The sequence below is a fragment of the Heptranchias perlo genome, chromosome 12, assembly GCF_035084215.1.
Source record: "Heptranchias perlo isolate sHepPer1 chromosome 12, sHepPer1.hap1, whole genome shotgun sequence".
NCBI classification, from domain to species: Eukaryota; Metazoa; Chordata; class Chondrichthyes; order Hexanchiformes; family Hexanchidae; genus Heptranchias; species Heptranchias perlo.
Window position 1 is genome coordinate 39,219,926 of NC_090336.1, and position 13,464 is coordinate 39,233,389.

General features: G+C 41.0%; 1 protein-coding gene across 6 annotated transcripts in view; it reads left to right on the plus strand.

Annotated features, from left to right (window-relative positions):
* LOC137327980 (serine/threonine-protein kinase BRSK2) overlaps nucleotides 1–13,464 on the plus strand; it is a 734,949-nt gene that overhangs the window by 615,803 nt on the left and 105,682 nt on the right. For all 6 annotated transcript variants that reach the window (XM_067994008.1, XM_067994005.1, XM_067994009.1 and 3 more), the window contains exon 8: nucleotides 3,094–3,240. In XM_067994008.1, the coding sequence (XP_067850109.1) occupies nucleotides 3,094–3,240 (147 nt within the window). The remainder of the gene's footprint in view (nucleotides 1–3,093; nucleotides 3,241–13,464) is intronic.

The window sequence follows — 13,464 nt, forward strand, 5'->3', positions numbered from 1 at the left end:
TTCTGCTCTTCCTGGCCCAAACGGAAACCAAAAAAATAAATAACCTACCTTCAGAAGCCTCTTCTGTCTCGGCTCCACTTGCCGCCAGATCAGCCCAGTGAAGAAGCCATGACTGGTTCCTGACGCAAGTCTCAGTTTAAAATTGGAGTCAGACCCGGTTATATCATCTGAATATTTAAAGAAGGACCCCACTGCCTTCCAAGAGCATTTAAACTCATGGAAAGGCAGCAGGATCGGAGGGGGTAAGGTAGCTGCAGCTACTTTAACTGCCCGTCTGACTGGTTTCTGCCTAAGTTCCTTCACTAATAGGCCCTAAGGTCTTTCGCTTTCCCTTATTTGATTTAGTCTCCTTGTGCCACTTTCTCATTATCTGCATTGAAAATGGGAATGATCACTTGCACTCAAACACTCAGTCCCAGAAGATTAAACACACCAGAGTTCACTGCACTGCCAATGTAATGCTTTATTTCTTTCACTTTACTGATTATCTGAGCTGTTTACAGCAAAAAACCATTACACCGATGAAAGCAGCACAACGAGAGTAATTACTGCTTTAACTGTACTGTTTTTCATGGGTGTTCTTCCCAAAACTCTAGTAAAATTGACTTTAATTGGAAGAGATATTTTCTGAACGACAATTCAGGACCAAATGGATTTTGCCATCTCACACTCCCATGTTGTTTGTTGAAGCCAGACAATGTTCTTGCAGCTAGGAGAAGTTCTTGCACACCCCAGAATTTGCAATGAGACTACCTGAACCCTATTTTCATTTGTGAGAGGTAGGTTAGATTTTTTTTCTCCACCTGGAGAAAGGATGGGTGGACTTAAATTGGAGCAGTTGGTCATTTTGTACACCCCATGGTTATATTTTCTCATTCTTGGTGGATGCAAATGGGGGTAGTTTTGCCTATAGACAAAACTCACTTGGGAAAGATCTTATCTGTAAATATATCACATACAAGCCATTTTTGTTGTTATTTGAGTAGAAACACCAAAACATTTTAGCAACTGCAGAGGAGTGGTGACAAGAATTTTTCATATGATTAAACTAAAATGAAGTGACTTAAATACAACAGACAGGATGGAAAAACTGACACCTTTTAGGTGCATCTTCCATCCATTCTTTCAGTATGCGGAGGTCAACATGGCTGCTAAGGCAGGAACTGAGGTTCAGTACTATCACAATTAGCATATGCATATCAAGGTACATACGTAAGGGCATGAGGATTTGCACATGCTTGACACGGGGCATAGTTTTATCCTTGTGCAGAAGAAGGAGAATGATGGCACCTATAGATTTTTAGCCAAAGCAATTAAGAGGAAAAACTATAATTATGAATCCTTAATCAGTTAATTGTCCATCATGATGTGGTCAGCTTCAATAACAGAGTTTATTCATTTTAAAGAACAATAACTATTACACATTTAGTATAGAATGATTTTCCTGAGGATGAGCCTGTCTTTTTAAAATATTTTTCTGCCTGATATTTTCCTGGTCTTGTATCAAACACCATGGTGTCTTTTGCTGTGAAGTAAATTGGGTGCTGGCTCTATATATTATCAAATACAGAGGTCTGAGGCCTATATGCACCTTATGGGCCCAGCCTTCAATATGTACAAGGCTCATTTAGGTCACCACAACTTATTTTAATTAGGGCACTTAACCATAATATCGCTGGAGTGCCTGAGTGCTGCTCCAGCCGCTAAGTGCCTGCTAGGAACAATTGCTTTAGAGAGCGCCGGAAGGGGGTTGGAATTTTGTTGCTCAGTGATCCCCATCCTACAAAGGGACACTCATCATTATAGCTGCAATTTTTTATTTCAGCCTTCTTTAGCCAGAACCAGCAAAGGACTTAAGTTCCTTGTGGTTGTTAGTGGAAAAAAAAATGGCAGCAATATTCGGACAGCCAACAGCCCTGCACTGAATGTAGGTGGCAACATTCTGGCCCCTCACTCTGTGATGCTCCCAACAACTCTTGTGTTATGAGCCAAGGGCACCACTGAAATGTTTGTGAGCTGACCTCACTTTATCATGCTCGTTTTGTCACAGGTGCAGCCAGCGCCCAATTTGTTGCAGTCCTAGCAACTCCACCTCGACCATCTAACCAGCCCCTTTGTTCCCTGGTCTCCACTGACGCTGACCTCAGACTAGGTGCTAAGGTTTATGGAAAAGTAACCTAGGAATGCTCTGCTCCTAATGACAGCGTCAAAACTGAGATTAGGAATTCAGTGCTTGGGGTATTGTGACTATAAAACATTTGATTTGTTTATTACAATGAGACAATTTCTGACTCTGTAAACCCTGAAAGGTGCATCCAAGTGTATGTAAATCCAAATGAACAACTACTACTACTTCTTTTTCTTCGTTTTCTTCTGAGTCAGAAGGTTGTGGGTTCAAGTCCCACTCCAGAGACTTGAATATAATCTGGGCTGACACTTCAGTGTAGTAGTGATGGGATGCTGCACTCTCGGAGGTACTGTCTTTTGGATGAGATGTTAAACCGAGGCCCCATCTACCCTCTCAGGTGGATGTAAAAGATCCCATGGCACCATTCGAAGAAGAGCAGGGGAGTTCTCCCCATGTCCTATTTATTCCTCAACCAACATCACTAAAACTGATTATCTGGTCATTATCTCATTGCTGTTTGTGGGACCTTGTGTGCAAATTGGCTTCTGTGTTTCCTACATTACGACAGTGACTATACTTCAAAAGTACTTAATTGGCTGTAAAGCACTTTGGGACATCCTAAGGTCATGAAAGGCACTTTACAACAACTACTTGCATTTATACAGAGCATGAATGTAACACACATAAACATGTGATACGTGAAGAAATCAGGATTGGTCATTCCTCGCTGAAATTTCTCCTCCACTATAAGTAACCTATCTTTCACCATCCCCCAAAAAATAGAAAATAGTTTGCAAACCTTTGTAGTTACTACAGCCAATGAACATTTGCCCTAAAGCATATCCAATGATGTTTTAAGAAAAGGAAATTGCATTCAATGTATTTCCATCATTATTCTCTTGAGTGTCTTATCAGTTAGCTTGGTAAATAAGAGTGTTAATTCTGAGCTTTCCTGGTTTTTGCAGGGAGCACTGCCATTTGACGATGATAATCTGAGACAGTTATTGGAAAAGGTAAAGCGTGGAGTGTTTCATATGCCACACTTTATACCGCCGGACTGCCAAAACCTCTTAAAGGGAATGATCGAGGTGGATGCTTCAAAACGCTTAACAGTAAGTATTGGTTTTCTGTTTCTCCACTTCTCTCTCAATGGTTGTACATTAATCTCTTGTTTGACCATGCAAATCATACATAGTCATTTCTTTTGAAGACATCAATAAAAAAGACTACGCTAAGAGAACAATACAGTGCAGTAATTCCAATAGTTTTGTCAAATATTTTTCACACTATGGTGGTGCTTTACTAAAATTCAATAAGGATTCATAATTTTATAAGTGTCAGTGGTGTACTTTCCCACTTAGTTGCATTCTTTCTCACTGCAAATTTTAACACAAACATGGCCTGACTAAAACTCTCAATTAAAAAATGAACTAAGATGCCAATTGGGTTGTCCCAATCAATTGATATTCTATTCAAGCGATAAGAAGAATCTCTAACTAACGCAATGAGGCAATCACGAGGCAAAACTGCTGTTGTTAAGAAAAAAACACCTTTTTTTAGTTAGAAAAGCTGGATTGGAGAAGATGATGGCTTTTCAGAAAAGCTGCTTCCCTGGTAGCTTAGTGGATAACTTCATTGCCCAACGTGGAGCTGAGCCAAACAGACCAACACGGTCCCAGGCTCTGCATTGTGCTGAGTTAGCTGTTCTCAGTCAGATGATGGGGAAGTGTGCACAATAATTCAGTGCCCCCGCCCCCCACCCCGGCTTCAGCACATTTAAGGCGAGGGAGGGTTCCTGCTCCTAATCACTATTAAGCAAACTGTGCTGTGTGAACGTCAAGTAATAATAGGATCAAGCTCAACTACAGTGCCTTCCACAGCAAAATAGCTCGCCAATTCTCAATGCCTAGGCACATGTGAAGAATGCCATTTCAGTGAGGCACTGCAGGGTGTTAGCGCCCATGTAACTATACAGCAGTGTGTCACTATCTTCAGAACAAAAGGGTGGATAATTGAGGAAAAGCATATGTTTTTAAAAAATATATCTATCCTGTTAATGCAGTGAGAAACATATTAAGCAGGAAAATAAAGCGTTGAGAACCGGTTTTTGCTTCCTCAAAACAGTGGTGTATACTTTTAGAAGTGGCTATATTTTCATTGATTTCATGTAGACGTTTACACTGAATGATGAGATATCATGAATGAGTTACTCCCAACTCAATTGACAGAGCAGATACTCTGACCATGATGAACAATTGGTTTTCTAAAGCTGCTTCTAGATTTGGTTTAGTGGCATAGGAGAGCTTCTGGCTCCTGCAGTGTGGGTCTCATGCTGCTGGCAAACCCAGAATAAACTTGCTGGATTTGCTCAGGCCTGCTGTTGGGAAGACTGTTCTTTTTATACCAGGTCTTGCGCGTGGCATGCCTTTGTGAATCTGGCAAGGTTACATAGAATTACATAGAAATTTCAGCACGGAACCAGGCCATTGGGCCCAACTAATCTATGTTGGTGTTCATCCTCCACACAAGCTCGTGCCCGCCCTGTCCCAACATCCCTTTATCCCTCTTTCCTTCAACCACCTATCAACCTATTCTTAAATGTTGGCACGGTCTCTGCTTCAATCACTAACTCTGATAGTGCACTTCACTACCTCAAAACCCTGTGTTTTTTTTAAAAAAAGTTTCTTCTGCCCTCAGTTCTAAATCTCTTAGAGCTAGTCTTGTATCTATATCCTCTTGTTCTAGACCCCTCAATCACTGGAAAGTCTCTTTCTATTTACTCTGTCCCATCCCTTCATAATTTTAAACACTTCTATCAAACCATCCATTAATCTGTTCTAATGAAAACAGCTCCAATTTTGTATGTTTTTCTTCATGTTTATATTTCCTCATACCAGGCACAACATCCTAATTAAATCTATGCTATACCTTCAGTGTTGCCTGAACCTCATTCCTATAGTGTGGAGCCTAACACTGCATATAGTACTCTATCTATAGTCTTATTAAGGTTTATATAGATTCACCATTACATTTCGATTTTCATTTTCTCTACCCCTTGCCATAAAACCCAGTATTTTATCAGCTTTTTCTTAATGGCCTTATCCATTTGAGGTGCTTCTTTTAATGTCTTCTGAACCTGAACACTCAGACCTCTCTGCTCTTCCATGTCATCCAGCCTTCCCCCATTCAAAGTACAATTATTACTTTATTTCACCAAAATGTATCTGACATTGAATTCCATCTGCCACTTTTTTGCCCATTCCACCATCTTATCAATATTCCCTTACAGCTTCTTTGGTCCTCAGAATTATTTACAATTTACTATTTTAGTATTCACTACAGATTTGGGCATCACTTCCTCTAGCCCTATATCCAAATCACTGATTTATACAGTGAACAGAAGAGGCCCAGAACAGAACCCTGTGGGATATCTTTACCCACTTCCAACCACTCTGAGAAATTGCCTTTCATTTCCTCTCTTCTAAACAGTTTATAACCCAACTTTCTACTGGCCCTCCTAATTCCATACCCCTTAATCTTCTTCAATAGTCTCCTGTGTAGTACCTTTTCAAAAACTTCCTGGAAGCCCATGTACACCACATCCACTGCATTTCCCTCATACACCATTAATGCTACTTTCTCAACGAACTCTATCTGGTTTGTCAGGCATGATCTTCCTTTCTGTAATCTGTGTTGGCTGCTACTGATTAATTTCCCTTCATCTCGATGTTTATGAATTTTGTCTTAGGGAAAATTTTAGAGTCTTTAACTGTCACAGATGTTAAGCTAACTGGCTTGTAATTACCTGGGTTAGCTCTGTCTCCCTTTTTGAAAATGGATATTACTTTGGCCACTCTCTCCAGTCCTCCGATAGATATCCATTTTCAAAAGAACCCTGAAATACAGACCCAGAATTTCCTGGAGACTTGCGGCATTATAATTGTCATAGGACCCGCTTTACAGTACAAGAATTCCAGGAAATTATGGCGAGTGACTTACGCCATTACTTACCTCACGCCATAATTTACCAGGACTTTTGTACCACTCTATTGTTACTCTCACCAAATAGTGATAAATTAATTATCATAGCTCAGCCCCCATTAAAATCAATGGAAATCGTGAATTTCCTGAATTAATGTGACTTTAATCGTCACTGTGACCTAAACTGTAGAATAATGCTGCCAGTGGGCCCTTGATGACTTGGTAGTGGAGTGAACTATTGCTCCAAGATCAGTTTCCTTTACACATGTTTTAGAGTTTCCATGAGCGCATTTGACTCTCCCGGAGAGTCTGATCCCTAGCTGAGTGCTGCCTTTTTGCAGGTGTTAAATCATATTGCAGCTTCACAGCTTATTAAAAAATTGGATGTCACGAGAGTTTAAAATTCAGAACACCATTAAGTCATAATAAAATTGGAAGCACGCGAAAAACATCACAAATGCAAGTTGTAACATAGGTACATTTATATTTCTCAACATGATGGGCTACAGGATGATTAGATCTAATCGCAATACTTTATTGTTGGACCTCAAATTAAAATTGCCGTCAAATATTGAACATATTTTCCAAGTGAGTGATATGTAGGTTCTCATCTGGGAACTGAGATTTGATGAGATAAAGCCTCAGAGGTCCCAATCCCCTTTATAGCTCAAAGTTCCTCCAAGAATCCACTGTTTTGCTCACCACAGATGCTGCCTGACCTGCTGAGTGTTTCCAGCACTTTCTGTTTTTATTTCAGATTTCCAGCATCAGCAGTATTTTGCTCTTGTTCCTCCAAGAAATGGCTGTTTGCGACAGCATCTTGCCTATCAGTGAGATGTTCACCTCCTTTCTCAAGGTGGTGGAGCTGAACATTGGAGGCCAGGTGTACGTGACCAAGCATGACACCCTGGTCAACGTCTCCGATTCCCTCCTAGCAAACCTGTTTTTAGCAGCAATGTTCAAGGTGCTTCCCAGGGGCAACAGGGCTCGTTATTTTATAGGCCGGAATGGATTCCTGCTTCGTTTTATTTATTAAATTCGGCTGGATTTTGCTGTGAGAATGACTGTGAGGCTAACAGCACTCACCGTTATTTATGTGCAAATCGGACAGCAATTTCCGGCAAGCGCAGACGTGCAGTAAAAGACGGAAATCGGGAAGTTGCTGTCCGAGATGCGTCGTCCCTCCATTAGGCTGCACGAAAATGGCATCTCGCCATCTGGCTCCGCATTCAAATGAATTGAACAACACCAAGAGCCAAGAATTGGAGGGGCACAGAGATCTTGGAGGGTTGTAGGCTGGAGGAGGTTGCAGAGATAGGGCGGGATGAGGCCATAGAAGGATTTGAAAACAAGGATGAGATTTTTAAAATCGAGGCATTCCTGGACTGGGAGCCAGTGTAGGTCAGCGAGCACAGGGGTGAAGGGAGAACAGGACTTGATGCAAGTTAGGATACGGGCAGCAGAGTATTGGATGAGCTCAATGTAGTACCATTATTCAAAAAGGGGAGTAGGGAAAAACCGGGGAACTACAGGCCAGTGAGCCTAACATCAGTGGTAGGAAAATTATTGGAAAAAATTCTGAAGGACAAAATTAGTCTCCACTTGGAGAAGCAAGGATTAATCAGGGATAGTCAACATGGCTTTGTCAAGGGAAGATCATGTCTGACTAATTTGATTGAATTTTTTGAGGGGGTGACGAGGCGTGTGGATGAGGGTAACGCAGTGGATGTGGTATACATGGATTTCAGTAAGGCCTTCGATAAAGTCCCGCACAGGAGACTGGTCAAGAAGGTACGAGCCCATGGAATCCAGGGTGCCTTGGCACTTTGGATACAAAACTGGCTTTGTGGCAGAAGGCAGAGGGTGATGGTCGAAGGTTGTTTTTGTGACTGGAAGCCTGTGGCCAGTGGGGTACCACAGGGATCGGTGCTGGGTCCCTTGCTGTTTGTGGTCTACATTAATGACTTGGATATGAATGTAAAAGGTATGATCAGTAAGTTCACTGATGATACAAAAATTGGTAGGGTGGTAAATAGCGAGGAGGATAGCCTCAGTCTGCAGGACGATATAGATGGGTTGGTCAGATGGGCGGAACAGTGGCAAATGGAATTTAACCCGGAAAAGTGCGAGGTGATGCACTTTGGAGGGACTAACAAGGCAAGGGAATACACAATGAATGGGAGGACCCTAGGCAAGACAGAGGGTCAGAGGGATCTTGGTGTGCAAGTTCACAGATCCCTGAAGGCGGCGGAACAGGTAGATAAGGTGGTAAAGAAGGCATATGGGATACTTGCCTTTATTAGCCGAGGCATAGAATATAAGAGCAAGGAGGTTATGATGGAGCTGTATAAAATACTGGTTAGGCCACAGCTGGAGTACTGTGTGCAGTTCTGGTCGCCACACTACAGGAAGGATGTGATCGCTTTGGAGAGGGTGCAGAGGAGATTCACCAGGATGTTACCAGGGCTGGAGCGCTTCAGCTATGAAGAGAGACTGGGAAGATTGGGTTTGTTTTCCTTGGAGCAGAGGAGGCTGAGGGGGGACATGATTGAGGTGTACAAAATTATGAGGGGCACAGATAGGATGGATACGAAGGAGCTTTTTCCCTTCGTTGAGGGTTCTATAACAAGGGGACATAGATTCAAGGTAAAAGGCGGGAGGTTTAGAGGGGATTTGAGAAAGAACTTTTTCACCCAGAGGGTGGTTGGAGTCTGGAACTCACTGCCTGAAAGGGTTGTGGAGGCAGGAACCCTCACAACATTCAAGAAGCATTTGGATGAGCACTTGAAATGCCATAGCATACAAGGCTACGGACCAAATGCTGGAATATGGGATTAGAGTAGACAGGGCTGATGGCCGGCGCGGACACGATGGGCCGAAGGGCCTCTATCCGTGCTGTATAACTCTATGACTCTATGACTCTAAGTTTATGGAGGTTGGATGATGGGAGGCCAGCCAGGAAAGCATTGGAATAGTCAAGACTAGAAGTAACAAAGGCATGGATGAGGGTTTCAGCAGCAGATGAGCTGAGGCAGGGGCAGAGACGGGCGATGTTACCGAGATGGAAGTAGCCGGTTTTAGTGATGGAGCGGATCTGTGGTTGGAAGCTCATCTCAGGGTAAATAGGACGCCAAGGTTGCGAATGGTCTGGATCAGCCTCAGACAGTGGCCGGGGAGAGAGATGGAGTCGGTGGCCAGGGAATGGAGTTTGTGGCGGGGACCAAAGGCAATAGCTTCATCCTTCCCAATATTTAGTTGGAGGAAATTTTTGCTCATCCAGTACTGGATATCAGACAAGCAGTGTGACAAATCAGAGACATTGGAGGGGCCCAGAGAGGTGGTGGTGGGTAGAGCTGGGTGTCGTCAGCGTACGGTATGAAGTTCCTGCACTGATGCCGTAGATACGGACTAAACTCGCCAGAAAAAGTTAGGGCTTGTCTGAACTGACGCGAGGAGCCTGTCTTGCTACCATTTAAAGTTTGCGCATATTTAATTAAGGCAGGATTCAGCTAAAGGGAGCGTTTTAGCTGTCAGAAACTTGTACAAAAAGTCTATGAGAGCTGGATGTCAGATTGTTTTCACACTCTTTTCAAATATATATGACATCAAGACTTCTGGAAGTGCTTAAAGAGGCCTGTGTGGGGAAAAAAATGGGAAAAACATGCCTTTTCCACTCAGGATCCCATTGTTTATAAAAAGTTTTAACAAATTTATATACAATTAAACTAACTTTCTATTTTTAAAAGGTCATTTGAAGACTCTACTCACCTCTCTCAGACTCCTGGCTAAATTGGTGGGCTTGTCTTCTCTTCACTGTTTATCGTCCCATGTGATCAGAACTTTTCGTGCATGATTCCAAATGCTGCTCAGATGTCCTGTGGAGGGCGTCGCGCTGTATTGAGCCCCTAATGACAGCAACTGGCCGTGCAAAAGCCCATGGAAAGTCTACGGACAAGTGCATGTCTAACAAACGGCTGGTGTCGTTCGCTCGCCGCTCAGAGCAAACTCCGGCCCAGTATTTCTCATCTCCCTTTTGACCAATTAAGGATTTATCTCCTCCCCAATATCCTTCTTTTTTGTAAACACTGATGCCAAATACTTGTTAAGATTCCTTGCCAATTTCTGCTTATGCTCTAATTTACTATCTTATATGGGTTCCACCTCACATTTAACAATTCTCTTTTTACTGATATGGTTGCAGAACATTTTACCGTTCTTTTTAATATTTTCTGAGATTCTCTCCTCATACTCCCTCTTTGCTTTCCTCATCCCTCTTTTAACCTCTTTCCTTATTTTTCTCATATTCTTTCATCACTCTGGGATATCACCTGATCCAGACCCGTACATTGGGAGCTGGTAGCACTGACACTCAGAATAATAGTTAACACTGTCCAGTTCTGTTGTATATTTGTGACAATGACAGGGTTACTTGCATATTAAATAAACAGGACGGTGTTTTGCCCTGCTTATCTTCAGTGTTGAGCACTACATGCTAAAACCTACATGTGATTTTTTTTTGATCTGGAAATCAATTTTTCAAAAACAGTCTTTTTCTATTTGAAGGGGGTGGGGAAGATATGCTTTTATTTGAGTATGTCTGTTACCTCTCACAATTTCTAGTTCATAACCTGTGATTTATATGTGATATAAAATCTGATGTAATTCACACACATCCCTATCTATATATGTTCTTAAGCACTAAATCGTCTTTTTAAATTTCTTCATAAAGCTACTTGTGCGTGAGATGCATTTGCAGCACAAATTTCTTCAAATTTAAAATTTAGTTGGAAGGTCTTTAAATAAGAGCATCAGGAATCTTAAAGCAAAACAAGACATTGCCCAAGGAGAAGGATGAGGTTTAAGGTGCAGATTTGGGAATCTGTGGGAGAAATGGAGTGTTGATTTTGAATCTCAATATCGCAGATCTAAGATTGCCTAATGCCATTACCAGAAGCCACATAGGAGATAATTTTCATTCTTCAGCATTTTGTCATCCTTCAGGGTAATAAGTTGAAGACCATGTATACAGTATAGTTAGAAAGATCATTGACTACTCTGGTGTAACAAGAATATTAGAAATCTAACTGGAAGGTAATGGAGTAGCCAAACCATATTATTCTTTGTCTGTAATAGCACAGTTTAGACAAGCTATGGCATGCAATACTTCAATTTTAGCTAAAGGGACTTCAGGACACTGAGTTTGAAAAAGGTTTTAACTGCATGTTGATTAGAAACACTGTAATTGTTTTGGAATATTTTGCAGTTAAGGATATTTACCAGTAAAGTACTTCCAAGCAAGTGCCTGACCCTCTCCTTTCACAGCCTGCCTACATGTTAAGGCATGAACCTCTGTAGAGTGATAAACATCACTATTTTCAGATGTATTGTATCCAATTTACATTTAGATTGCTAGACATTTACTCAAAAATTTACAACTCTGCCTCATCATCCTTTTTATCCTGAATGTTGAGCCATCTTAGTCGAGGATTGAATGAAATGAAAATGACTGTTCAACGAAGATAAACACAACTCTGGCTTTTAATGTATTGGTATCAGAACTAGTCACACAATTTTGCAAATGTCATACCTACATATTAATGTGTAATTATTTCATACCCCAACCCCACCAAACTGTTAAGGACTCAATAAGCGCCTAGGACTATGTCTCCGATCCCACTCCTCCATCTTGGACTATTAGAAACTAGCGCTCGTACTCATGTTTATCTGTATGGGAACTGAAGGCATATCCGTTAAACTAACTGAATAAGCCGATATCCAGAGCCAAAGTGTATGGGGAAATGGATATATACCCACTGAATCACCTCAACTATAGACTTACACCCACAGCCTGATATGGGCAATGGCTGCATACTGACTAACTCAGCTCTTCACTTGGTTAGCACAGCAAATGTGAGTTATGCTTTCCAGTATAGGTTTTGTTTTTGTACCTAATGAAATGTTATTAATGCATCTGCATAGTTACCAGATTATACAATCAAACCTAAATAATGTTTACCAATAAGAACACTTACTGAGAATTCGATAAAAGCTCAGTGATCCTCTTGTTTTCATTTGACTTGAAACAATGCAGTATATAGTCACCTCCTGAAATCAAAATCCTTAAAACCCACCTCTTTGGCTTGGGTCCATTTTCTTTAGGCCTCTGTGAAGTACTTTGGAATGTCTTTCTACATTAAAGCTGCTATATAATGCAAGTTGTTGTGGTGTCAAAAATAGGAATGATTTAATAAAATTCAAAATATCCTCAAGTGTGTGTGAGCTCATTTAATTTAATCCATTTAGTCAATAGTGTACATGTTTTTGGACTTAGATGTGAGTTCTTACTATCAAAATCTTAACTTTAAAAAAAAATTGGGTGTGATCAGATGGATTCAAAAATGGTAACCATTTGAAACGTTTGAATTGTCAGCAGGAATTATTCAGAATCTGGGTTACTTCTTTCAAAGGTGGTCACATCCAAAGTGCTTGCTGGCAGCTTGTTGATTTTCATCAGTTCATATAACTTTGAAGATTGTTCAGTTAATCATTAAAATTCATGCATATCTTTCTACTGTGAAAATATCCCTCCTTTTGAAATAGGATGTGATTTGGATAAGATGGCAATCTCGTATTATGACCAGACTTTAGCACATTATTTTCTGCGGGTGTTCGCTCTATTGTCCGTCATAATTTCAGCAGAAGATCCGCAGAAACCACATAGAAACGGCCTCACCAGTAAATTTTAAGGAGCACCTTAAAGGAGGAGAGAGAGGCAGAGAGGTTTAGGGAGGGAATTCGAAAGCTTAGGCCCTCTCAGCTGAAGGCATGACCGCCAATGATGGAACGATGATACAGGAACAAAGTAGGTCAATATATTATTGACTATTTGCTCATGTGGAGGGTAAATGCCGATATGGGCTGGTTGAGACGATTGGACTTCTGTGTTATAACTTCTATGTAAAAGGATTTGCATCAAAATCCAAGGTTGGTATTTTAGGTTAACAATGTCTGGTGCAATAATTTTAAAAAACAGTAGAAGAGGAATTTATTTTGAAACGAACATTTCAGTCAGCATTTAAAAGAAAACATCTGTTATGTAGGGAAATGAAAGAAGTGGTAGGTAGCATGAGAAATTACAGTGTAAAGGACTTTGGGACTAGTTCTGGTGAAAAGTTATATGGAAACTGCTGGACGTCCTCTCTCATTTAAAATGGAGTTTGAAAGGATCCTTTACATTACGTTTCTAGTTGATAATAGTTATTAGAATTCTTCAGCACTCTATCTGATAGAAAGTACAGACACAAAATCATACATTCTCAAAGCTGCTGACTGGTTTAGAAAGTTTGGGGATTTAC